Source organism: Anticarsia gemmatalis, chromosome 30 (genome assembly GCF_050436995.1).
Source record: "Anticarsia gemmatalis isolate Benzon Research Colony breed Stoneville strain chromosome 30, ilAntGemm2 primary, whole genome shotgun sequence".
Lineage (NCBI taxonomy): Eukaryota > Metazoa > Arthropoda > Insecta > Lepidoptera > Erebidae > Anticarsia > Anticarsia gemmatalis.
The window spans coordinates 3,571,364-3,596,056 of NC_134774.1; the positions used below are offsets into that span (position 1 = coordinate 3,571,364).

The 24,693-nt window shown below is 36.1% G+C and overlaps 1 protein-coding gene across 2 annotated transcripts; it reads left to right on the forward strand.

Annotated features, from left to right (window-relative positions):
- The first annotated feature begins 843 nt into the window (after positions 1-843).
- Positions 844-24,665, forward strand: LOC142985433 (lysosomal alpha-mannosidase-like). Of its 2 annotated transcripts, none has more exons than XM_076133604.1 (16): positions 844-996; positions 9,127-9,228; positions 10,765-10,867; positions 11,513-11,594; positions 12,157-12,342; positions 13,485-13,690; positions 14,110-14,246; positions 15,333-15,466; positions 17,288-17,380; positions 18,202-18,331; positions 18,894-18,972; positions 19,609-19,729; positions 20,451-20,556; positions 21,044-21,134; positions 21,779-22,290; positions 22,884-24,665. In XM_076133604.1, exons 2-16 carry the CDS (start codon positions 9,133-9,135, stop codon positions 24,033-24,035), a joined length of 3,228 nt encoding a protein of 1,075 aa, XP_075989719.1. In that variant the 5' UTR covers positions 844-996; positions 9,127-9,132; the 3' UTR covers positions 24,036-24,665. The 2 variants fall into 2 exon arrangements, with proteins under 2 accessions (XP_075989719.1, XP_075989720.1); XM_076133605.1 differs by lacking the exon at positions 15,333-15,466 and adding an exon at positions 16,616-16,749.
- Positions 24,666-24,693: the final 28 nt, after the last annotated feature.

Genomic DNA, 24,693 nt, shown 5'->3' on the forward strand with positions numbered 1-24,693 from the left:
TACCTGAGTTAATTGTTTTACCACCCTACTACACTACCCTATTACTTCTTTGCACATTATTTTAGGTGATTAGTTAATGTTGTAAAAAGGATTAGAAGACCTATTGTTATTGTAAAACAAATGAGTTCTAGAAAGTAATTCAATGCTTCGTGCTTTATCGTTAAAACAACGAAAGAAGTTCGTAAAAAGGATTAAGTCATTAATGCCGTTTTGCTACAAATTCTTGTGTTTTTGAAGTTATATTATTACTTACAATGTCATGGTTTCGTGGCGTATAGCCTTTGATCTATTAGCGCTAAGTGAAAACTGAATGAGGTAGTAGCCATTAATTCTAGACATTTTTGTGGCTATTTGAGCGGCATGATTCTTCTATTTATACTGTAATTTGTGAACACTACATTTTCAAATTACTTATAAATATTGAATTTATTTAATTATTAAATGATATTTTAATATCTTTTATTTCGGAAGGCACGTTAAATTGTGGGTCCCGGCTGTCATTTTTGAAGATCTTTGACAGTCGTTCACAGTAATCAGAAGTTTGAAAGTTTGACAACCAACCTTACCGAAGGGTATCGTGTTATAACCCAGGTAACTGGGTTGTATGATTAAAATGACAAACAACCAAAGTCAAAAATAATTCTTACCATCAATGATGTATTTAGCACTTTTTAATAATTCGTACATTTTAGTATTTAGTATTGTAATAAATTAAATAATAATAAAATTTTTAAAATTAATAAAAGGGACAAAGCATATAAAACAATTTATAACAAGTCGATCGACTTAACTTTCATTTTACATCACTAGCATAAAAACAAAAAAAAACAAAACCATGACATTGGCTTCAATCAGTTTATCACTTTGACAGTGACAGTTCGTCTTTGCTCTCGCAGCAAGGAAGACGCATTTTCATCCGAAAAATAATATCATAAAAAATTATATATTACGTTGTAACTACTAATAATTACATGTAGAAAAACACCGTGACTTGTGGTAAGTGTTATTTGTAATATTTTTTGCTTATAGAATGCTCTAATTTGATGCATAATTGGATAATTTCTGCTATTTATTCAATTGGCCGACGCGCGGCCGTTGAATGTTTTGATATTAATATTCAAAATGTTATAGGTATTTTTGTTAGGTATTATATTTTTCCTTAACGAAGCAGTAGGTTATACGTTTATCATTGTAAACAGTCTGTGAGTTATTTTATATTACTTATTATTGTTTTTTTTTTTACATAAAGCGCGCATTTAGTGAGTGACTTTTTGCGTTTTATTCGCGTAAGTTCATATAGGTATTAAAATGAAGTTTTTTTACCGTGTCTATGATACCTAACTTATAGCTTCGAGTTTATCATACATCACTACATAGTATAAAACAAAGTCGCCCATTTTGTCTGTAGTCCCTTCGTATGCATAAAACTTTAAAACTACGCAACGGATTTTGATGCGGTTTTCACTAATAGAAAGAGTATTTTCTCCGACAGGTTTTTATATATAATTGAAATACATTGAAACTATATTAGCTGAGTTATAGCGATTTATGTCCAAGAAGTCAGAAAAAAAATCTAATTGAAGATTGCATTTGTGCGTGCGCCGCTTATACCGTTGGATACAAGTAAGAACAATGTATAGCAAAAACATTGGTCTTTATTAGTTCTACAAAAAAGTCCATGATGACATATATCCAGCTTTTTTATTTAAGTCACAAAAACTACTTTTCTGTATTAAAAAAACATTTAATTCGTTGGGTGATGTTTAATTGGTGATATAACCAATAATACATATATCCTTATCAAAATAAGTAAGTTCATCATCACGAGCATTTAATTTAGATTATTTTTGCAGTTTACAGTGTGTTATTTAGACATATAGTTTAGGAGATATCACGATATTAGTATTGCGGCACGGTACGGGCCGGCCGCGGCGGCGGGGGCAGCGTTCCTATAAATAGCGCGTCGTATATTATAAAGCTAAAAATTAAGGGTCCGATTTGAAAATTTATTTTAATGTTAGATAGCCCGTTTATCGAGGAAGGCTATAGGCTATAATATATATCATCAAGCTACGACCAATAGAAGCAGAGTACCAGTAAAAATGTTACAAAAACGGGGAAAATTTTATTATGCCCCATTCTCTCTTATGTGACGCAAACGAAGTTGCGCGGGTCAGCTAGTAGTATACATAGTATAAAACAAAGTCGCTTTCTGTCTGTACCTATATAAAATTAGATTTTTTTAAAGAGTGATTCTAGATTTATGTGTAAGAATTCTGAGTAATGTAAATATTTTTTTAAACCGAGCGAAACCAATTTAGGAACAATGCATTTTTTATGTATAGGTCGGAAAATTACGATTTATTTTGTATACAAATTAGCAGCATCGATGGTCCGTAACGATCTACAATACTGCTGATCTTAAAGTTTTATTTTCATTTCTCGTTCCTGAATGACCAAAAATGCTTTTCTTGTAAAATATTTTTCTACTGAAAACTTTAAAGGTCGTCAATTTTAGGTGCCTAATAACTTTTTTTTTACATTAAATAGCATTTACAATAAAAAAAAGCAGTATGTATTTAACATAATAGCTTATTATGTCAAAAAATCGGTGCAATTTTTTTTACAATAGCTAATTTGGGTTCATTCACCGAAACTGTTTTTCCAATTGTGTCATTTACTCGTTATGCTAAAATATCATCTAAAAGGGACCGGCCAAATTGGGCACTTTTAATAATGGCTTTTTTAAACTTAGGAGACTGATAACAGTAGCTGATAAGTAGTAGTATTTATAAATAACTAGCTGGCTAGCCCGGCTTCGTCCCGATATAGTACAATTTTATCCCGTTGATTCCATTTCCGTGGGAATTTTGATCGCGTACAAACCTTGTCCTGACTGTTACGAAAATGTCAGGTCAGGGAGAAAGTCTTTTCACATTATAGTATGTATGAACTGGTAATAAAATCTTTTCTCTACACAAAAAACTCGATATTTGGGAACCTCACGAGCTCACTGAAAGAAACCATATTATTATGAACCGTGTAATCATTCGTGATTCTTCAAGCCAAAGAGATTTTATTACAAGTTCATACATACTATAATGCGAAAAGACTTTTTCCCCGATATTATTAAAAAAATAATTATCCAATTTGGTTTAATTCTTCGAATTCGTCCCGATAAGTTTATAGGCTTAGGAGTGGGTACTGCAATGGATGGGATTCGAACTGGCGACTCTCCAATCACAAGTCCGATTCATTCGGTCGGGTTACTGCATTTAGTCTGACTGCCTTTATAGAATGCTATCATATGTATGTAAAAACCTCGTTAAAATCTAGATTAGTAGGCGACTAAGGTGATAATCTAATAACATGGGAACTATGAGTTAATGGTTAGTTTACACGCGAGTTCAGGACGGTAGACAATGACTAATTAATTAATCTATACATAATCTATACTAATATAATAAAGCTGAAGAGTTTTTGTTTGTTTGTTTGTTTGAACGCGCTAATCTCAAGAACTACTGGTCCGATTTGAAAACTTCTTTCAATGTTAGATAGCCTATTTATCGAGGAAGGCTATAGGCTATATATCATCACGCTACGACCAATAGGAGCAGAGTACCAGTGAAAAATGTAACAAAAACGGGGAAAATTATAATTCTCTTATGTGACGCAAGCGAAGTTGCGCGGGTCAGCTAGTTATGTGTAAAACTCAAAGGTGACTGACTGACGTGCCCCCGGTTTCTGAGGTACATTTAGCGGTAGTTTATCTATTCCATAGCGTTAAGACTCATACAAAAAAAATCGCTATTGAATAGATAAACTACTAAATGTACTCAGAAACCGGGGGATAGTGATCTATCAACGCACAGCACAAACTACTGTACGGATCGGCCTGAAATGGTAGATGTTAAGACGTAGGCATCCACTAAGAAAGGATTTTGATCAATTCGTGATCTCCGTGTTTCGAAAGGCACGTGTGGGTCCCGGCTGTCATTTTCAAAGATCTTTGACAGTCGTTAACAGTAGTCAGAAGCTTGAAAGTCTGACAACCAGTCTTACCGAAGGGTATCGTAATTTCAAACCTTCTTCATAAATCACTCTCTATATCGTTGAGAACCACATGAAAATCGGTTTAGTTATTTTTGAGTATATTGAATTGCAAACAACTCTTTTTATCATGTAGAAATAGTTTTTTTTAGGATTTAAGATTAAATAAAAATAACTAAACTTGCCTACTAACTGCAGTTAGGTTATCTCCTACTATCGTTAGCTTATTGACATTCTAAGACGGTCGTTATGTTCAAAACCCTAAATAACTCAGATATAATGTACCATTTAAAAACACATTTACTTCGTTTACGATAAACATAACTTAGAAAAATAACTAAATGCTGATAACAAAATATTTAAACTTATCAGTTAAATAGATAATTACGTTTTAAATAGTTAACCAATTACTTTGAAGAGCTCGGGACTAAATAACAACAGCAACGTGGATCGATCTCTCAGGTTAAGCTACGCTTGCCGAGGTTGGGCTGTGGATGGGTGACCATCTTACACATATCGAGTTCCTCCGTGTTTTGGAAGGCACGTTAAAACACAGCTGATGTTTGTTATTAGGTCGGGGAAAAAGTCTTTTCCTATTATAGTATGTATGAACTTGTAATAAAATCTTTTCTCTACACAAAAATCCCGATATTTGAGTACCTCACGAGCTCACTGAAAGAAACCTAATGAACCGTGCTCATTTGTGATTCTTGAAGCCAAAGAGATTTTATTACAAGTTCATACATACTGTAATGCGAAAAGACTTTTCCCCGACCTAATATTTTTATGTCCTGCTTGACGCTATTTCACACAGCCGAGATTCGAACCCGAGACTTGGATCGTACGGTACAAGTACGAAATAAATAATGTATAAGTGAATTCCAGGTTAAAACAAGTAATAGTATGTTTTAAACTACCAGGGTGACATAGATAGCTAGGATGTCGGCTGACCGTTTGATGACACACATTTTTTTCCATTCCTGACGGGATACTGAGAAGCTTAAGACATACTTCTATATCCTACTAGCTTTACGCCCGCGACTTCAATAAATAAAAGATTTAAAACGATATTAAGCAGGGTCCCCATACGATAAACGGCCGAGACTTTGCTCGCATGAACTTTAATCTATACTAATATTATAACTACACTAATACTAGCTGACCCGGCAAACGGTGTTTTCCTATATAAAAAAAAATAGTGTCACTTAGGGGCATGAAAAATAGATATTGGCTGATTCTCAGACATAATTTCATCAAAATCGGTCAAGCCGTTTGGGAAGAGTATGGCAACGAAAACTGTGACGCGAGAATTTTATATATCTATACTAATATTATAAAGCTGAAGAGTTTGTTTGTTTGTTTGAACGCGCTAATCTCAGAAGCTACTGGTCCGATTTGAAAAATTCTTTCAGTGTTAGGTAGCCTATTTATCGAGGAAGGCTATAGGCTATGTATCATCACGCTACGACCAATAACAGCAGAGTAGCAGTAAAAAATGTTACGAAAACGGGGAAAATTTTGACCCATTCTCTTTTTTGAGACGCAAGCGAAGTTGCGCGGGTCGGCTAGTCATTTAAATAAATCCTGCAGGCACAGGTTTTATACTAAGTTGTCATACTATAGCTATGTCCCATGTAATTATGCTACAAAATTATCAGATTGTGACAGTAATTTGATATGAAATGACTAATTAAAAGAAAGCTGGCATGATTTGAACGCATTGAACCGTGGCCCGTGGTACGTCTATGAGACTAAGACACGCTTCTCTCTACTCTGCTCGATACTCTGCTCCTATTAGTCGTAGCGTGATGATATATAGCATATAGCCTTCCTCGATAAATGGGCTATCTAACACTGAAATATTTTTAAATTGGACCAGTAGTTCCTGAGATTAGCGCGTTCAAACAATCAAACAAACTCTTCAGCTTTATAATATTAGTACAGATCATTTTCAAAAATTTGTATTCCTTTTTTTAAGTTATTACCGCACTAAGAATTGCTCTTGTGTCGCACACAGTTGGTTCATTTCAATGAAACTGGCCGCAGTAGACGAATATCGGCAGGAGGATATTATTAAATCCAAGAGTTTGTTAGGTTTATAGCGCGCAGAAAGGAAAACTCTGTTTTATAATATTAGGTCGGTCGGGGAAAAAGTCTATTCGCGTTATAGTATGTATGAACTTGTAATAAAATCTTTTCTCTACACAAAAAAGCTCGATATTTGGTTACCTCACGAGCTCACTGAAAGTAACCTAATGAACCGTGTACTCATTTGTGATTCTTGAAGTCAGAGAGATTTTATTACAAGTTCATACATACTGTAATGCGAAAAGACTTTTTCCCCGACCTAATATGTAGCTATTTTATTTACTTATCGTGTTGCAATATTGTATAACTAATTGGGTCCATAAACACTTCATAATATGTATTATAGTAGCTTATCAATGCATTGCAAAAACGATAATCTTGTAGTTGCATAATTTCTCTCGGCCACTGTATCTATCTATACTAATCTATACTAATATTATAAAGCTGAAGAGTTTGTTTGTTTGATTGTTTGTTTGTTTGAACGCGCTAATCTCGGGAACTACTGGTCCGATTTGGAAAATTCTTTCAGTGTTAGATAGCCCATTTATCGAGGAAGGGTATAGGCTATATATCATCACGCTACGACCAATAGAAGCAGAGTAGTAGTCAAAAATGTTACAAAAACGGGGAAAATTATGATCCATTCTCTCTTATTTGACGCAAGCGAAGTTGCGCGGGTCAGCTAGTTATTCAGATAACTATACTGAACTACACTCATATGGACTCTCACTCATATGACTGCCATCGTCGCGCAGTGGTTTAGGTCGCCACGCCGCTACCATTGCGTCGGGGGGTCGCAGGTTCGATTCCTACACGGAACAATTTATTTGTGCGATCCACAAATAATTGTTTCGGATCTGGTTGTACTTTGTGTCTGTTGTTTGTATGTTTGTAAAAGTCCACGCGTCACAAGAGCAATTTTAAGTGCGGGCCTTTCTCAATGAATAGGCTATCCAACAGTAAAATTATTTTTTAACTAGCTGACCCGCGCAATTTCGCTTGCGTCACATAAGAGAGAATGGGTCACAATAATTATCCCCGTTGTTGTAACATTTTTTACTGGTACTCTGCTCCTATTGGTTGTAGCGTGATGATATATAGCCTATAGCCTTCCTCGATAAATGGGCTATCTAACACTGAAAGAATTTTTCAAATCGGACCAGTAGTTCCTGAGATTAGCGCGTTCAAACAAACAAACAAACTCTTCAGCTTTATAATATTAAGTATAGATAATTCAGATAACTAAACTCATATGGACTCTCACTCATATGACTGCCATCGTGGCGCAGTGGTTTAGGTCGTCACGCCGCTACCATTGCGTCGGGGGACGCAGGTTCGATTCCCACACGGAACAATAATTTGTGCGATCCACAAATAATTGTTTCGGGTCTGGTTGTACTTTGTGTCTGTTGTTTGTATGTTTGTAAAAGTCCACGCATCACAAGAGCAATTTTAAGTGCGGGCCTTCCTCAATGAATAGGCTATTCAACAGTAAAATTATTTTTCAACAAGCTGACCCGTGCAACTTCGCTTGCGTCACATGAGAGAGAATGGGTCACAATAATTATCCCCGTTGTTGTAACATGTTTTACTGCAGTGTTGGGTCAATCAACTAATTTTTTCAATCAATTGATTATTCATGACTAATTTACTCATGAATTATTTAGTCATGATTGAATTAATCATGAGTAAAAATAATAATAGTCCGGTCAAATTAGACCAAAAAATCAGTAAACCCACGACAAATTCAGGGGAAGCTGAAAATTCTTAAAATTGTTTAAATTATAATTATAAACATTGTCTTAAAAGTCCCAACCGATCCCATGTAAGGAAAAAATTTTAGCGGGGTAATAAGGTCCAAAAAATGAGTTTTTCGCGATTTTCTTGAAAACGGTAAGTTTTATCGCAAAATTACCCCAGACATAATTTGTAGATCAGGGAATTTCCTATAAAAAAGGTATCAATATTTTTTTCCCTAAAAGCCACCGCTTCTGAGATATAACGATGCAAAACCTCTGGAAAAGGATTATGTATTGAGAACCATTCCAAAAGTTTTCGTAAGGCTAAAATTTTTTCCTTACATGGGATCGGTTGGGACTTTTAAGACAATGTTTATAATTATAATTTAAACAATTTTAAGAATTTTCAGCTTCCCCTGAATTTGTCGTGGGTCAAATGTCTAAATTGACCGGAGTATAATCATAATCATGATTGAATAAATTAGTCATCAATCATTTAATGATTAAATGACTGATGACTAATTCATTGTATTTTTGTATGACGATTAAACTAAAAAAAATAAGTCAGGTGACTTAATTTTAGTTTAATTGAACACATCTATAAAACTATAACTGATCACCACCTTAAGTTGACTGAAAGAAGATAATTCCATTATTTATAAAATTTGATTTTCAAAACGCGTAGTTTTTAAAAGCAATTTAAATTATTTTAATCTAAATTAGCCCGACTTATTTTTGCAAATGTGTACCTGTGTAAATTAAAAAAAAATAAACTGATTCTGTTGTAAAACTAGCTTTAATTAAAAACCTGTGATTAACAAATCAACATTCATGGAACATAGACTTGAAAAGCTTAGTTTTATTTAACTATTATTTTTAGTCATTAAAATTTTAGTCATGATTGAATAACTAACACTAACACTAATTAATCATCAATCACGACTCATGATTGAATTTTTTTAGTCATTATTCATTAGTCATGAATAAATAATTTAATCTTAATCATCAATCATCAATCAAACTAAATTTTGCCCAACACTGTTTTACTGGTACTCTGCAACTATTGGTCGTAGCGTGTTGATACATAGCCTATAGCCTTTCTCAATAAACAGGCTATCTAACACTGAAATAATTTTTCAAATCTGACCAGTAGTTTCTGAGATTAGCGCGTTCAAACAAACAAACAAACAAACAAACTCTTCAGCTTTATAATATTAGTATAGATTATAGATATGTTTTTCTTTTCCAGGTAAAAATGCAGGTCTTTCTGCTACTCCTGGGGGCTGTGGGAGCTCTCTCGCTTCCATTTGACGATGAAGGCATATTTAACACCAACACATGTGGTTATGAGGTAAGTTGCCCACTGCTGGACATAGAATGACAATATTCCACTTTGCAGGTGCCTATAGCCAGTTGTGCTCACTGGTAAACGATCTATGGGTTAAGCACTCCTTGGCGCGGTCATTCCATTGATGGGTGACCGCATAGTGGTATTTGACTGCCTCTGTGGCGCGGTCGGTAGTATACGCGGCTGCCGCGCGAGAGGTCTCGGGTTCGAATCCTGGGTCGGGCCAAAAATGTCTTTTCTGAGATTTTCTGTTAAGAATTTCTTAGAGATTGCCCGGAGTTGGGAAGTTGAGGTCGAAGACCTTCATGCTTCGGAGAGCACGTAAAGCTGTCGGTCCTGCGCCTGACCTCTCACTGGTTGTGTCGGTTATCCGTCCCACCAAACTATGAGAGTGATGGAATAGAGAGTGTACCTGTGTATTGTGCACACACTTGGACACTATAAACAAAGTCCTGCACAGATGGCCAGTTTCAATGAAACTGACCGCCGTAGCCGTATATCGGCTAGGAGGATATTATTTGAATTGGGCGTCAAAAACGTGTACTACGTAACATTGTTGATGTTTTAATACGTCTCTGCCTACACTTGCGCTTATAATAGGCGTGATGATTTGTATGTATGTGAATCAAGGCATTGACCATTAATTTATCTAACTTTCTCTACCCTATATTACTTATCTAAAAGTTGAAAGTTCACAGTTTATCTCAAATGATATTTATATTATAAACGACGCAAACAACTTATTGTTTATTACTTCAATGTTAAAACTAAGGTCTTAAATACATCACTACATAGTATAAAGCAAAGTTGCTTCCCGCGTCTGTCCCTATGTGTGTATGTATGTATGCTTATATCTCTAAAAGTACGCTACAGATTTTGACACGGTTTTTTTAATACATAGGATGATTCAAGAAAGGTTTATATATGAAATTGTAAAGATGTTTTTGTAAAATAACTTTTTAAACGCAGCGGGCCGCTAGTACATGCATAAAGTCACGCTTTTTTCGCAAAATGGTAGGCAGAGACTAAAGAACTCCACTTGAAACGATCCTTACAAACTTCCCTTGCTTCATTCACATACATATATTTAGTCATACGGTATATTCGAAGACCAAAAAATAACTCAGCATTATTCGTTTTCCTTACACATAATAGACGTTTAGTCTATATCGCTGATTGTTGGCAGCTCCTCGCATGATCAATTATTGTATCAACCACATTGTAAATCTTGTTGTTGGCTCTTCTCATAAGGCCCCCTTTCCGAGCTAGTGGTAGATTCAGTAATTGTAACGACTATCATAAGTGTCAATATTTCACCTTAATAAATCAATTATTTAATTTTGACCGCCGGTGAAAAGTACTAAAACCGAAAAAAACAAATTTATAAAGCAAAATATATTTTTTTGCCGTTTTTGTAAATCCGTAAGTGCGCAAGCTCAAAACGCCGATTTTATAAATAAAATCCTGGGCGCTTGAAATAGCGAAATAAAAGCAAAGACAGTCTTTATATCGGTACTAACAGTATATTTTTTATTTCAGAGCTGTCATAAGCCCAAGCCGGGCATGTTAAATGTACACATAGTACCTCACACACACGACGATGTGGGATGGCTAAAGACCGTAGACCAATATTACTATGGAAGTAAGTACATATTTAAACATATTTTTTTTAAAAGGCATTGCAACTCCCGGACTAAGAGTTGCTCTTGTGTCGCTGGGACTTTTACAAACATACAAACAACGGACACAAAGTACAACCAGACACGAAGCAACTATTTGTGGATCGCACAAATAATTGTTCCGTGTGAAAATCGAACCATCGACCTCCCGACGCAATGGTAGCGGCATGGCGACCTAAACCAATGCACCAAGGAGACAGTCAATCTACACTTGCCTAGGTTGATCTGTGAATGGGTGACCAAATTATACACATCGAGTTCCTCCGTGTTTCGGAAGGCACGGTAAATTATGTGTCCCGGCTGTAATTTTCAAAGATCTTTGACAGTCGTTAACAGTAGTCAGAAGCTTGAAAGTCTGAAAGTCTTACCGAAGGGTGGACTTGGAAATCACAGGAACTACTGGTGCGAATTGAAAAATTATTTTACTGTTAGATAGCCCATTTATTGAGGAAAGCTTAGGCTATATAACATCACGCTACGACCATTAGGAGCAGAGTACCAGTAAAAAATGTTACAAAAACGGGGAAAAATATGACCCATTCTCGCTTATGTGACGCAAGCGAAGTTGCGCGGGTCAGCTAGTTACTAATAATTATGTATTCTTTCAGGTCGTAATAATATACAGAAAGCTGGAGTTCAATATATTTTGGATTCCGTGATTAGGGAACTGTGGGAGGACCAGAAAAGAAGGTAACTTTGTTCTTACTAATATTATAAATGTGAGGTTGTATTTTGTTCTTTTACGTGCAAATTCCTAAACCAATCTTGATAAAATTTAAATAGTTTATAAGACGAAAAATGGCATAAGCTAAGTTACTTTAAAAAAACATTAAAGGACTTTCAACAGGAAATAAAAAAAATATATGAACAAAATATGTTTCTGTGGTTTTTACGACTAAAAACGAAAAACTTGATAGATTTTGATAAAGTTTACCATGAGCATCGTTGACGATCCGAAATCAACATAGCATTATCTAATATATAAAATTCACACATTCTCGCGTCACAGTTTTCGTTACCGTACTCCTCCGAAACGGCTTGACCGATTCTCATGAGACTTTGTAAGCATATTGAGTGGGACTAAGAATCGGCCAACATTTATTTTTCATGCCTCTTAGTGACCCTTTTTTTAATTCTAATGTCAAAACAACGTTTGTTGGGTCAGCTAGTTTTTCCTCAAATCTACCCCTAAGGGGGTAAAATAGGGCTTAATACTTTTTAACTTTTAGTTAAAAATATAGTTTTTTTACAGATTTATATACGTAGAAACGGCATTCTTCTGGAAGTGGTGGGTTCGACAGCCGGTCAAAGTACAAGCGGCGGTGAGGGATCTGGTGTCGCAAGGTAGACTGCAGTTTGTGGGCGGCGCCTGGAGCATGAACGATGAGGCCGCCGCGCATTATCACTCTACCATAGACCAGTTTACGTGGGGATTAAGGTTAGTAGAAAAAAACCGAATCCGATTTTTCGGATCCGAATCCGAAATTTCGGTTTCCAATCCGAATTTTCGGATATTACTAAGAAATCGTCTACATGGTTTATATGACGTGTCAAATTTAGTTTGGAACCGAATCCAATTACACTCGAACCGAATCCGATTTTACCAACACCGAATCCGAATCCTATTTTTCGGATTTTACGGAGAAATTGTTTACGTGGTTTATATGCGACAAATTTCGTTTGGAACCGAATCCGATTACACTCGAATCCGAATTCGATTTTAGACAGTCTGTTTTTGCACGGTTCCGAATCGAACATCGTTTTGTCCCGAATCCGATTACATTCTCATTTTATCCGATTTCTTATCCGATTTAATACATTTTTTACACACATTACACAGCCAGTTTCACATAGGACTAATACATATAATTGCTTAGTTACAATTACAATATTTACTATATCATAATAAATTTACTTAAACATATTTTTTTACTGACACCATATGTAAATATGTACAAAAAACAACACATAAATTTAAATAATATGTCATATGGCATAATATTTATTTAATTATTATAACAGACGTTTTAACCGAAATGCCTTTGAAAAGTGTCTTTTTGACATATTTAACCCAATATTGTCCCGTTCCTCGTGGCTTAGTTAACAACAGCCGCGCGGGTCGATCGTAGGTTAAGCTATGCTTGCCGAGGTCGTTCTGTGAATGGGTGATCATATTATACATATCGAGCTCCTCCGTGTTTCGGAAGGCACGTGAAACCCGGGCCCGGCCTTAAAAAAAGATCTTTGACAGTCGTTAACAGTAGTCAGTAGCTTGAAAGTCTGACAACCAGTATTCTAGTTATAACACGATACCCTTCGGTAAAACTGGTTGTCAGACTTTCAAGCTTCTGACTACTGTTAACGACTGTCAAAGATCTCCGAAAATGACAGCCGGGACCCACAATTTAACGTGCCTTCCGAGACACGGAGGAACTCGATATGTATAAGATGGACACCCATCCACAGATCAACCTCGGCAAGCGTTGCTTAACCTCAGAGATCGATCCGCGCGGCTGTTGTTAACTAAGCCACGAGAAGTCTTACTTATACTATAGTTTATAAGTTTTTCTCTCTTTCTAGCAAACTGAACAAGACTTTCGGCGCTTGTGGCGTCCCCCGCGTGGGATGGCAAATAGACCCATTTGGTCATTCCCGAGAGTTCGCCTCGCTGCTGGCTATGATGGGCTATGACGGTCTATTCCTAGGCCGCATAGACTACCAGGATAAGGTCAATAGACTGAAACAGAAGACCATGGAAATGGTGTGGAGAGGAGATGACACATTGGGTAAGTAGTTAGGCGCCCATAGCCAGTTACTCTCACCGGTAAACGATCAGTAGGTTAAGCAACCCTTAGCGCGGTCATTCCATAGATGGATGGTGGTATTTCAAATGGGCGTCTCGTGCTTCGGAGGGCACGTGAAAATATATCTATACTAATATTACCAAGCTGAAGAGTTTGTTTGTTTGCTAATCTTTCGCTAATCTCAGGCACGACTGGTCCGATTTCAAAAATTATTTCAGTGTTAGATAACTCATTTATCGAGGAAGGCTATAGGCTATATATCATCACGCTACGACTAATAGGAGCTGAGTAGCAGTAAAAAATGATACAAAAACGGGGAAAATTTTGACCCATTCTCTCTTATGTGTCGCAAGCGAAGTTGCGCGGGTCAGCTAGTAAATAATAAAATTTATGTTTTACAGGTAAATCGTCAGATATTTTCACTGGAGTCTTACACAATACATACTCCCCGCCTCCAGGCTTCTGCTTCGATGTACTATGCAACGATGAGCCTATAGTCGATGACCCGGAATCGCCCATTTACAATGTTGAAAGCAAGGTATGTATCGGATTTTAATGAAATTTGTTATACTGATAGTTTATTACCTAGATTAGCACATAGGGTAAAGTAGGGTTGCCATCTAAAAAATTTGGAAAACCGGACAAGACACGTGAAACCCCGGATTTTAGAGTCCGATAGCCGGACATGTCAACAAGAAGAGCAACCGCGACGGGAGGAGTGGGGGAACGGTGAATATACTTGGTTCGTCGGTTGATCGTGGTTTGCGAGCATAGCGCGTGTCTCGCAGGCGGCCCAAATTCTTTTTATTTATTATTTTTTTTAAACCCGGTCTACAAATGAAACCTTCCCCGGACGCTCCCCGGATGCCCTCTAAACTAGGACAAATCCGGGGAAACCCGGACGGATGGCAACCCTAGGTAAAGTACCCTACGACACCACGGGAGATCTTTTCAATCGAACGAAGTCGTACGCAAAAGCTAGTATTTCATTACTTATTGCAAAATATGATTTTAAATATAAAGCTTAATTAATAAGGTACTTAAATCTGACAACTGGTCTAATTTACAAATAAATTCGCGATTTTGTCAATATTTCTTCGTAATTTAACACATCGAGTGTGGATAAGGTGTTTGCATACCTTCAAGAACTGTGTTAAACAACTGTCAGACATGTCATTCATCACGATGTTTTCCTTCACCGTTATAACAAGTGATCATTATTTCTAATACACACATCACTTCTAAAAGTCATTGGTGTGTTGCCTCGGGTTCGAACCTGCGACCACTTGCGTGAGAGGTGCCAACTTATACCACTCGGTTATCACTGCTACGGATTATTTGAGACTAGCTGACCTGCGCAACTTCGCTTGCGTCACATAAGAGTGAATGGGTCATAATTTTCCTCGTTCTTGTTCATTTTTCACTGGTACTCTGCTCTTATTGGTCGTAGCGTGATGATTTATAGCTTGTAGCCTTCCTTGATAATTGGGCTATTTAATACTGAAATTATTTTTCAAATCGGGCCAGTAGTTCCTGAGATAAGCGCCTTCAAACAAACAAACAAACAAACTCTTCAGCTTTATAATATTAGTATAGATTAATTTATTTGTTTTTCTACCCAAAGATCGCCACATTCGTCGAGCTATGCGCTAATTACGCGAAGTCTTATAGAACTAATAACATACTGATCACGATGGGCGAAGATTTTAACTACCAGGACGCGGGCATGTGGTTCAACAACTTAGATAAATTGATCGAGTAAGTTGTTTCAGTTTCTCGCATGCGTTGGGATGCTTTCACATGCTATGGCGCTAGTGTAGTATGTTTTAGTTATTTGGCGCTTAAATTAACGATATTTATCCGGTAGATATCTGACTGTTATACTTAAATGTGTAGCCGAATTTTTTTGGTTATTTACACGTTTTTATGGTATCCGAAATTTTCGGATACTCGGTATTATGGTTGCCGAAATTTTCGAATACTTTTTATTTCGGTATCCGAAATATTTGGATACACGATATTATGTTATTCGAAATTTTCGGACACTTGATAGAATGATATCCGAAATTTTCGGATATACATTTATGGATATCGTTTTCGGATACACTATTCAAAGTATCCGAAATTATCCTATATTTTTCTTAAATATCCGAATCATTCGGATACTCTTTTTCGAATAATTTGAAAATCCCAGTTATGGGTATTTTATATATTTCGGCAGATATTCTTTCTATTAAAAAACACTTAAAAAAATATTTAATGCTAAAATTTTCGACTAAAAATTTCGTGTGGATGCAGTTGTATACATACATACATAAAATCACGCCTTCTACCCATAGGGGTAGGCAGAGACCAGAGAACGCCACTTGGTAGTTGTATAATATTAAAAAATAACTTAAATTACACTACATTAATTTCAAAACATATTTCATGGAAAAAGTACCATGTCGCGAATCACCTTTTAAAGAAATATTGTAATAAAATAAATTAGACCAGTTGTCAGATTAATTAAATACAAGATAATTCCCGCACTAAGAATTGCTCTTGTGTCGCGGGGATTTTTACAAACATCCAAACAACGGACACAAAGTACAACCAGACGCGAAACAATTATTTGTAGATCACACAAATAATTGTTCCGTGTGGGAATTGAATCTACAATCTCCCGACGCAATGGTAGCGGCGTGGCGACCTGGACCACTGCGCCGCGGAAGCAGTTTAGGCACAATTAGTTGTTTCGGGTCTGGTTGTACTTTGTGTCCGTTGTTTGTATGTTTGTAAAAGTCCCCGCGACACAAGAGCAATTCTCAGTGCCGGAGTTGTCCTTAAAAAATATTTATATAAAACTTTATATTAGCTAAAGAGACCCCTACTTTACCCCCTTTAAAACCGCCCCCTATATTTCAGAGCTCAGTTTTCATAGATTACGTGAAAAATCAAGCGAAATATTATCGTACTAATAATATAATTATTACTATGGGGGGAGACTTTACTTATCAAGACGCACGAATGTGGTATAAGAACTTAGATAAATTGATTACGTGAGTATTTCAAGTTCTATCGAAATCGGTACAGCATTTCTGTATGCAACTGCATCCACAAGTGACTTTACGTAGTTTAAATTGTATTTAAATTCGCATTTAATTTTAATAAGCATGCTAACACTAATTTAAATTTAATAAATTGGTTATAGAATGTTTAGTCTGCTACGAACAGTTTCCATTAGTGTATATTCTGTAGCAATTTATAGATGTCTACCCATATTTCTTAATTTTGCAAATTATTTTCCAGTTGACTTTAGTGTCGCAAACTAGCAGCCTGCTACAAGTATCTAACAAGCAAATATTTTTTCACAAACTAGTTGCTAAATATAAATTCTTCAGAAATCATTTGCCTAAAGACGCTCTACCATTACGTCCTATATTCTGCCACATACAATTTGCCTAACTAACAATCTGCCACAAACTATCAGCCTTATATAAAACTGACTGCACACAAAATTTTTGCTTTTTTTTATATTTGCATGTCTCTTCATTAAATATGATTTAAAAATTAACGATTTTTTACTTACATTTTCAGTTACACGAATATAAAATCAGCCAAAGAACAATTAAACATCACTTTGTTTTATTCAACGCCTGATTGTTATTTAAAAGCAATAAAGGATGCTAAGTAAGTATATATTTACTATTTTTTATACATATATCAGTCTAGCCTTTCTTCCAACTATGTTGGAGTCGGCTTCCAGTCTCACCGGATGCAGCTAAATACCAGTATTTTACATGGAGCGACTGTCTATCTGACCTCCACAACACAGTTACCTGGGTTATAACACGATACCTAATAAGACTGGTTGTCAGACTTTCAAGCTTCTGACTACTGTTAACGACTGTCAAATATCTTTAAGAGGACATTATTATGAAGAATAAATTTAACCCATTAATGTCCCACTGCTGGGCATGGGTCTCCTCCCGTAATGTGGGAGGGGTTAGGCCTTGAGTCCACCACGCTGGCCAAGTGCGGGTTGGGGACTTTGCATGCCCTCAATAAATGTATTAAACAAATTTTAGCCGTGCAAGGTTTCCTCACGATGTTTTCCTTTACCATTGGAAAAAGTGATAATTATTTATAAAACACACATAACATTGATAAATCGTAGGTGTGTTACCTCGGGTTCGAACCTGCAACCTCTTGCGTGGTACCAACTTACACCACTCGGCTATTATGAATTATAGCTGACCCGCGCAACTTCGCTTGCGTCACATAAGAGAGAATATTCAAAATTTTCCCCGTTTTTGTAACATTTTTCTTTGCTACTCCGCTCCTATTGGTCGTAGCATGATGATATATAGCCTATAACCTTCCTCGATAAATGTACTATCTAAATATTTTTTCAAATCGGACCAGTAGTTCCTGAGATTAGCGCGTTCAAACAAACTCTTCAGCTTTATAATATTAGTATAGATTATTAATTCATTTTATAACGTTTTCAGTCCTCAATTGCCACTGAAAAAGGATGATTTCTTCCCATATGCAAGTGATCCCACGGCATTCTGGACCGGCTATTTTACTTCCAGACCAACGACTAAATATTTTGAACGAGAGTCTAATAATTATTTACAAGTAAGCATTTATATTTTTTATTATACATTTTAAAAACTATTTTCCTAATGGTAGATTTTCCACGAGAGTAGACTTTTCCAAGAAGGGTAGACTTCTCAAAGGAGAGTAGATTTTCCCAAGAAGAGTAGATTTTTCCATTGAGACAAGATTTTCCAAAGATGGTAGATTTTTCTAACGAGAGTAGATTTCCCTAACGGTGGTAGATTTTCCTAGTAAGACAGGATTTCTCGAGTATGGTAGATTTTCCTGAGAAGACAAGATTTTCCAAAGATGGTAGATTTTCCCGAGAAAAGTAGATTTTTTCGAGAATCGTAGTTTATTTCCGATAAAGTAGACTTTTCCAAGGAGAGTAGATTTTTCCAAGGAGAGTAGATTTTCTCAAGGCGAGTAGATTTTCTCAAGGCGAGTAGATTTTTCCAAGGATGGTAGATTTTTCCAGGATTTTTAATTAAACATTTATTTGTTGATAATAAAATATTAATTAATGGTGAAACGCGGCTGTATTTCATACACCTAATGATTTATATTTGTAAAATAATACAATAATGGTTATTATTTTCAGATGGTGAAACAATTACAAGTGCTCGCTGATTTAGACAAACATAATGAATTTGTTCTTAATGAATTGAAGAGTGCTATGGGTAAGTAAAAATATACTATTATTAACATTATTATCTACTAGCTATTGCCCGCGACTTCGTCCGCGTGGTTTGTGACTTAGAACAGAATTTTCATGCAAACTTTCATCTCCTATTTTACTGTCTATCTGACCTCCACAACACAGTTACCTGGAACACGATACCCTTCGGTAAGACTGGTTGTCAGACTTTCAAGCTTCTGACTACTGTTAACGATTGTCAAAGATCTTTAAAAATGACAGCCGGGACTCATAACTTAACATCCCTGTCGAAACACAGAGGAGCTGAGTATGTTTAATATGGTCACCCATCCATTGAAAAACCTCGACAAGTGAAGCTTAACCTGAGAGATCGGTCCCCGCGGCTGTTAGCTAGTCGAGCTTATCATTTTAAATTAAAATTTTATCCAATTTTTCATTGTTATAATGTAGATTTCTACCAAAAAAGTATAATTTTCAGCATAGAAGTTTATACCATACAAACAAAATAGATTTTCCCATGGAGTGAAGATTTTCCCAAGGAGTGTCAATATTCCCAACTAGGTTACATTTTTTTAAGGATATTAGGTTTTCCAAAGGAGGGTACATTTTCCCAAGGATTGTTAAATGAATCTTTTTACATATTTCATGTAATTTTCAGGAGTCATGCAACATCACGACGCTATCACGGGTACGGAGAAGCAGCACGTGACTCACGACTATGAACGATTGTTGAACCAAGCCGTCGATGACGCTATGATCATCACTAAACAGGCACTCAAGTGAGTAACATTAAATAAATTTAACCCATTAATGTCCCACTGCTGGGCAAGGGTCTCCTCTCGTAATGAGGGAGGAGTTAGGCCTTGAGTCCACCACGCTGGCCAAGTGCGGGTTGGGGACTTTGCATGCCCTCAATAAATGTTTTAAACAAATTTTTAGGCATGCAAGGTTTCCTCACGATGTTTTCCTTCACCGTTGGAGCATGTGATAATTATTTCTAATACATACATAACTTCGAAAAGTCATTGGTGTGTTGCCTCGGGTTCGAACCTGCGACCACTTGCGTGGGAGGTACCAACTTATGCCGGCTATCACTGTTCTTTACTCATGTGAGTATTATAGCTCATACTTAAGATCAGCTCACCGGCCGGTAAACGATCTGTAGGTAAAGCAACCTTTGGCGCGGTTAATCTACAGATGGGTGCCCATATAGTGGTAGATATTTATCAAATTATGGTATGTTGAGGTTTTAAATATTTATTTTGTACGATTTTTTAAGTATTTGTTGTTATAGTGGCAACAGAAATACATCATTTGTGAAAATATCAACTGTCTAGTTATCACGGTTCATGAGATACAGCCTGCTGACAGACAAACAGACAGTCTTAGAAATAAGGCCCCCTTTTTACCCTATGGATACGGAACTCTAATAAGTGCCAATAATATGATACATGTATAAAAAGTAATCCTGAATAATTAATTATAACCATTTTTTTTTAGTAAAATAACACAAAAGGATGCGAATAAACCACCGCTATTTGATTTCAAAAGGTGTCATCTAAACGAATCGAGATGTGATATCTCTGAAAACAACGACAAATTTATTGTAAGTAAATAATACCACGCTTTTTATACCCGAAGATATAGGCAGGGATGTATGAAATACACCCACGTTTCGCCATTAACAATGTTAGTCCCATGTAATAGGGGGCGAGCTTGTCATATACCGGACACGTTACCAAAATCTGATATACTATTGAGAAATCCTGACCCACTACTGAACAATGGTCTCCTCGCAAACGAGAGGAGGGACTGCTGAAAAGTACATCTATACTAATATTATAAAGCTGAAGAGTTTGTTTGTTTGAAAGCGCTAATCTCAAGAACTACTGGTGCGAATTAAAAAAATCTTTTACTGTTGGATAGCCTATTTATTGAGGAAGACTATAGGCTATATAACATCACGCTACGACCAACAGGAGCAGAGTACCAGTAAATAATGTTGCTTCAGCTTTATAATATTAGTATAACTGCCTCTGTGGCGCGGCCATCAAGACAAAAGAGGGAGTTTAAGTAAATATTTGTGTTTTCAGGTGACTATATACAATCCTCTGGCGTGGACTGTCAAAGAGCCAATCAGGATTCCAGTGACTGATGCCAATTATCAAGTGTTTGGACCTGATGGTAAGACTCTACAAAATGATTGAAATTAACTTCTCAAAGATATTTCAATTAGAATAAAAAATTAAAAAAAAATCTGAAATGACTTGTCCAAGTGATGTGTGTATAAATAATGATCACTTGTTATAACAGTGAAGGAAAACATCGTGATGAATGACATGTCTGACAGTCGTTTAACACAGTTCTTGAAGGTATGCAAAGTCCTAAATCCGCACTTGGTTAGCGTGGTGGACTCACGGTCTAACATTTAAAGATCCTTGCCCAACAAATTAGTGTAGCCTTTCCTCCAACTATGTTGGAGTCAGCTTCCAGTCTCACCGGATGCAGCTGAATACCAGTGTTTTACATGTAGCGACTGTCTATCTGACCTCCACAACACAGTTACCTGGATTGTAACACGATACTTAGTAAGACTGGTTGTCAGACTTTCAAGCTTCTGACTACTGTTAACGACCGTCAAAGATCTTTGAAAATAACAGTCTGGACCCACAATTTAATCTGCCTTCAGAAACGCAGAAAAACTCTGTATAATATGGTCACCCATCCAAATACCAACCTCGACAAGCGTGGCTTAACCTGACAAATTAGTTCGGTTTGCCCAACAATAGGACTATAATGAGTTAATTAATTATTTTTTATATTTCCAGGTAAAGAAATAGAAACTCAAGCTATCAAAATAGCGAAAGCAGTGACAGATATACCAACAAGAATTTCAACAGCCACCAAAGAATTACTCTTTATAACCGAAATAAAAGCACTAACTTACAAATCGTTTTATATAAAAAAATCAACTAAAACAAAGAGAAGCAACCATTTTGAATATTTTACAAACATAAACGAGTATTTTGACTCAATAAAAGACAATTTTGAAACTGAAAAAGACAATTTTGAAACTGAAAAAGACATTTTAAAACCGATTGAACCGATAGTTTTACCTACTGTGGAATATAAGAGTATAAATTTGGATGTTCTAAAAGATGCGTCCAATTTTAAAGAATTGGACAGTCTAGATAAGTTTTTGAAAGGTTATAAGCATGACGCTAAGGTTTCAAGGATGAGGGTACAGTATCCTAAGATGAATGAAGATGAAATGAGGATGTTAGCGGATGAACCGAGGACTGTGGAGCGATTTGATGATGAGGTGTCTTTTGAGAATCAGGTATGTATTTAAATTAAGTTATTTATTATTTAATATTAATTGACATATACCGTCTTACTAATAAACAATGTGAAATCTCTTTCGATTAGTTATACAGTGCTTTGTCACTTTCATTTTTGAAACTTTTGAAGTGTGAAAGTCTGTCTACCGATTTTGATAACATTTTTAATTGATGGGGATTTTAATTCAAAAACATATAAGCTATAGAATTGCTCTCAATATTTTTTTATATTAGTTACCTAATAGCGAATAATCATGTATAGGTGTCCTGGGTTCGAAATCTAGGTTAAAAAACTACTTTGAGTTAGTTATTTTCAGGTTTGTAAAATACCCCACGATCATCTAAATTTCCTAGGTCACATTGTTAGTTACCGTCCGCAACGGCTTGGTCTATTCTCATCAAATTTTGTGAGCATATTGAGTAGGTCTGAGAATCGGCCAACATCTATTTTTCATACCCCTAATTAACACAATTTTTTTTTAATGTATCTGGCAAAATAACTTTTGCCGGGTCAGCTAGTCTTCTTATAAAAAAAAGACACCTTTGAGATTACAATTAGTTTTGTTTACTAATAACACAATTTTTATTTCAGTACTTCAAACTGGACGCGAACAAAGCGACGGGTGAAATTCAACAAATATCCTTCCCGGATGGTTCCCGTCTTAACCTGACTATCAACATGTACTATTACCCGGGTTGCCCGGGGCGAAACTCCGGCCCCTCAGACCGGGCTTCGGGCGCCTATATCTTCCGACCAAACGCTACAGTACCCACTAAACTAACTATAGTTAAAACTGAGGTCGCAAACGGCGATTTAGCAACAGAATTCAGGTCATACTTAAATCCAAACGGTTACCTTAATACGAAAATTTATAAAAATCTAGATTTTGTCGAAAATGAGTTCGTAGTTGGGCCGATACCGATACATGATGGTGTAGGCAAAGAATATATTATTAAATACGAAACGAATATTGTTAATAATGGTGAATTTTATACTGATTCTAATGGACGACAGATGATTAAAAGAAAATTGAACTATAGGCCCGATTGGAATGTAACTTTAGCAGAACCGATAGCTGGCAATTATTATCCAGTCACTAATGAAATTAGTATACAAAATGATGATGTTAAAATGACTGTTTTAACCGACCGTTCGGAAGGAGGTAGTTCTATTGTAGAAGGAGAAATTGAGTTAATGGTTCATCGAAGACTTTTGTGGGATGATGCATTTGGCGTTGGCGAACCGTTAAACGAAACGGCCATGGGTTCCGGTTTAGTAGTAAGAGGAAAACACCGGGTTTTAATCAAAAATGTTAAAGCAAATACTAAGAAACATGTTTTTCAACTACATATGCCAGTTCACGTGCTATTTTCTGATGCAACTAACATCAAATATGATGAATGGTTGAAACTTAATAATGATTTTAGTTTTATAGATAAAGATTTACCTAATGGCGTCCATTTGCTAACTCTAGAACCGTTTGATGATAGACTATTAATCAGATTTGAAAATTACTTAGATGATTCTGAGGTACAAGTTAATTTAGGGTCAATTTTCAAAGGTTTAACTGTCAAAAATGTCAAAGAAACTATGTTAGCAGCTAATATATGGGCCGATGATTACAATAAATGGTCGTGGAATAATGATTCTGTTGAAAAAGTTGATAAAATTGAAGGTTTTGTTGTCAAACTGAAGGCGAAACAAATTAGAACGTTTGTTGTAGATTATGATGTTAAAAAGTAAAATATGTATTAGTTTTTAGTGTTGAATGAATACAACTAATAAAATCAAATCATTTATTCATATAGGTCAAATGCTGACACTTATGATAGTCAATGATACAGAGAGTGAATTCACCGCCAGTTCGGAAGGTAGGGCCAATGAGAAGAGCTGTCAACAAACTTCTGGCCACTCTTTTTATCAGGTCATTCTATAGATGGGTGACCGCATAGTGGTATTTAAACTGAGCGTCTTCGTGCTTCGGAGGGCACGTAAAACGTCGGTCCCGGTTGTCGATAAAGATAACAGTCGTTAAGCCATGTCTGTCTTTCGGGCGGCTTGAACAACTTTGACACTAGGTTGACCACTAACCATACGATAGATAGATCGATTTTCAATCGTAGTCCGGAGTTTGGTAACGTGCCCAGTATATGACAAACTCGCCCCCTATTACATGGGACTAACATTGTTAATGACGAAACGTGGGTTTGTTTCGGACACCTCTGCCTACAACTTAGGTGATAACAATTGAAATGTTTTATTTGTATTCATTTAAACTTAACTTTTAGTATTAATTAATCATGCTGTATATTTTGTGATTAAAATACAATGTACCAAATAAATACATTTTATAATAACAAGACTTTTATTTTACCTACGTAATATAAGCAACTAGCTGACC

Excerpts from the sequence above, each read along its gene's own strand:
- LOC142985433 (XM_076133604.1), top strand. The coding sequence starts at position 9,133 with ATGCAGGTCTTTCTGCTACTCCTGGGGGCTGTGGGAGCTCTCTCGCTT. Across the intron at positions 18,973-19,608 it reads TGAATTGAAGAGTGCTATGG|GAGTCATGCAACATCACGAC; the intron begins GTAAGTAAAAAT and ends TGTAATTTTCAG. Across the intron at positions 22,291-22,883 it reads AGGTGTCTTTTGAGAATCAG|TACTTCAAACTGGACGCGAA; the intron begins GTATGTATTTAA and ends TTTTTATTTCAG.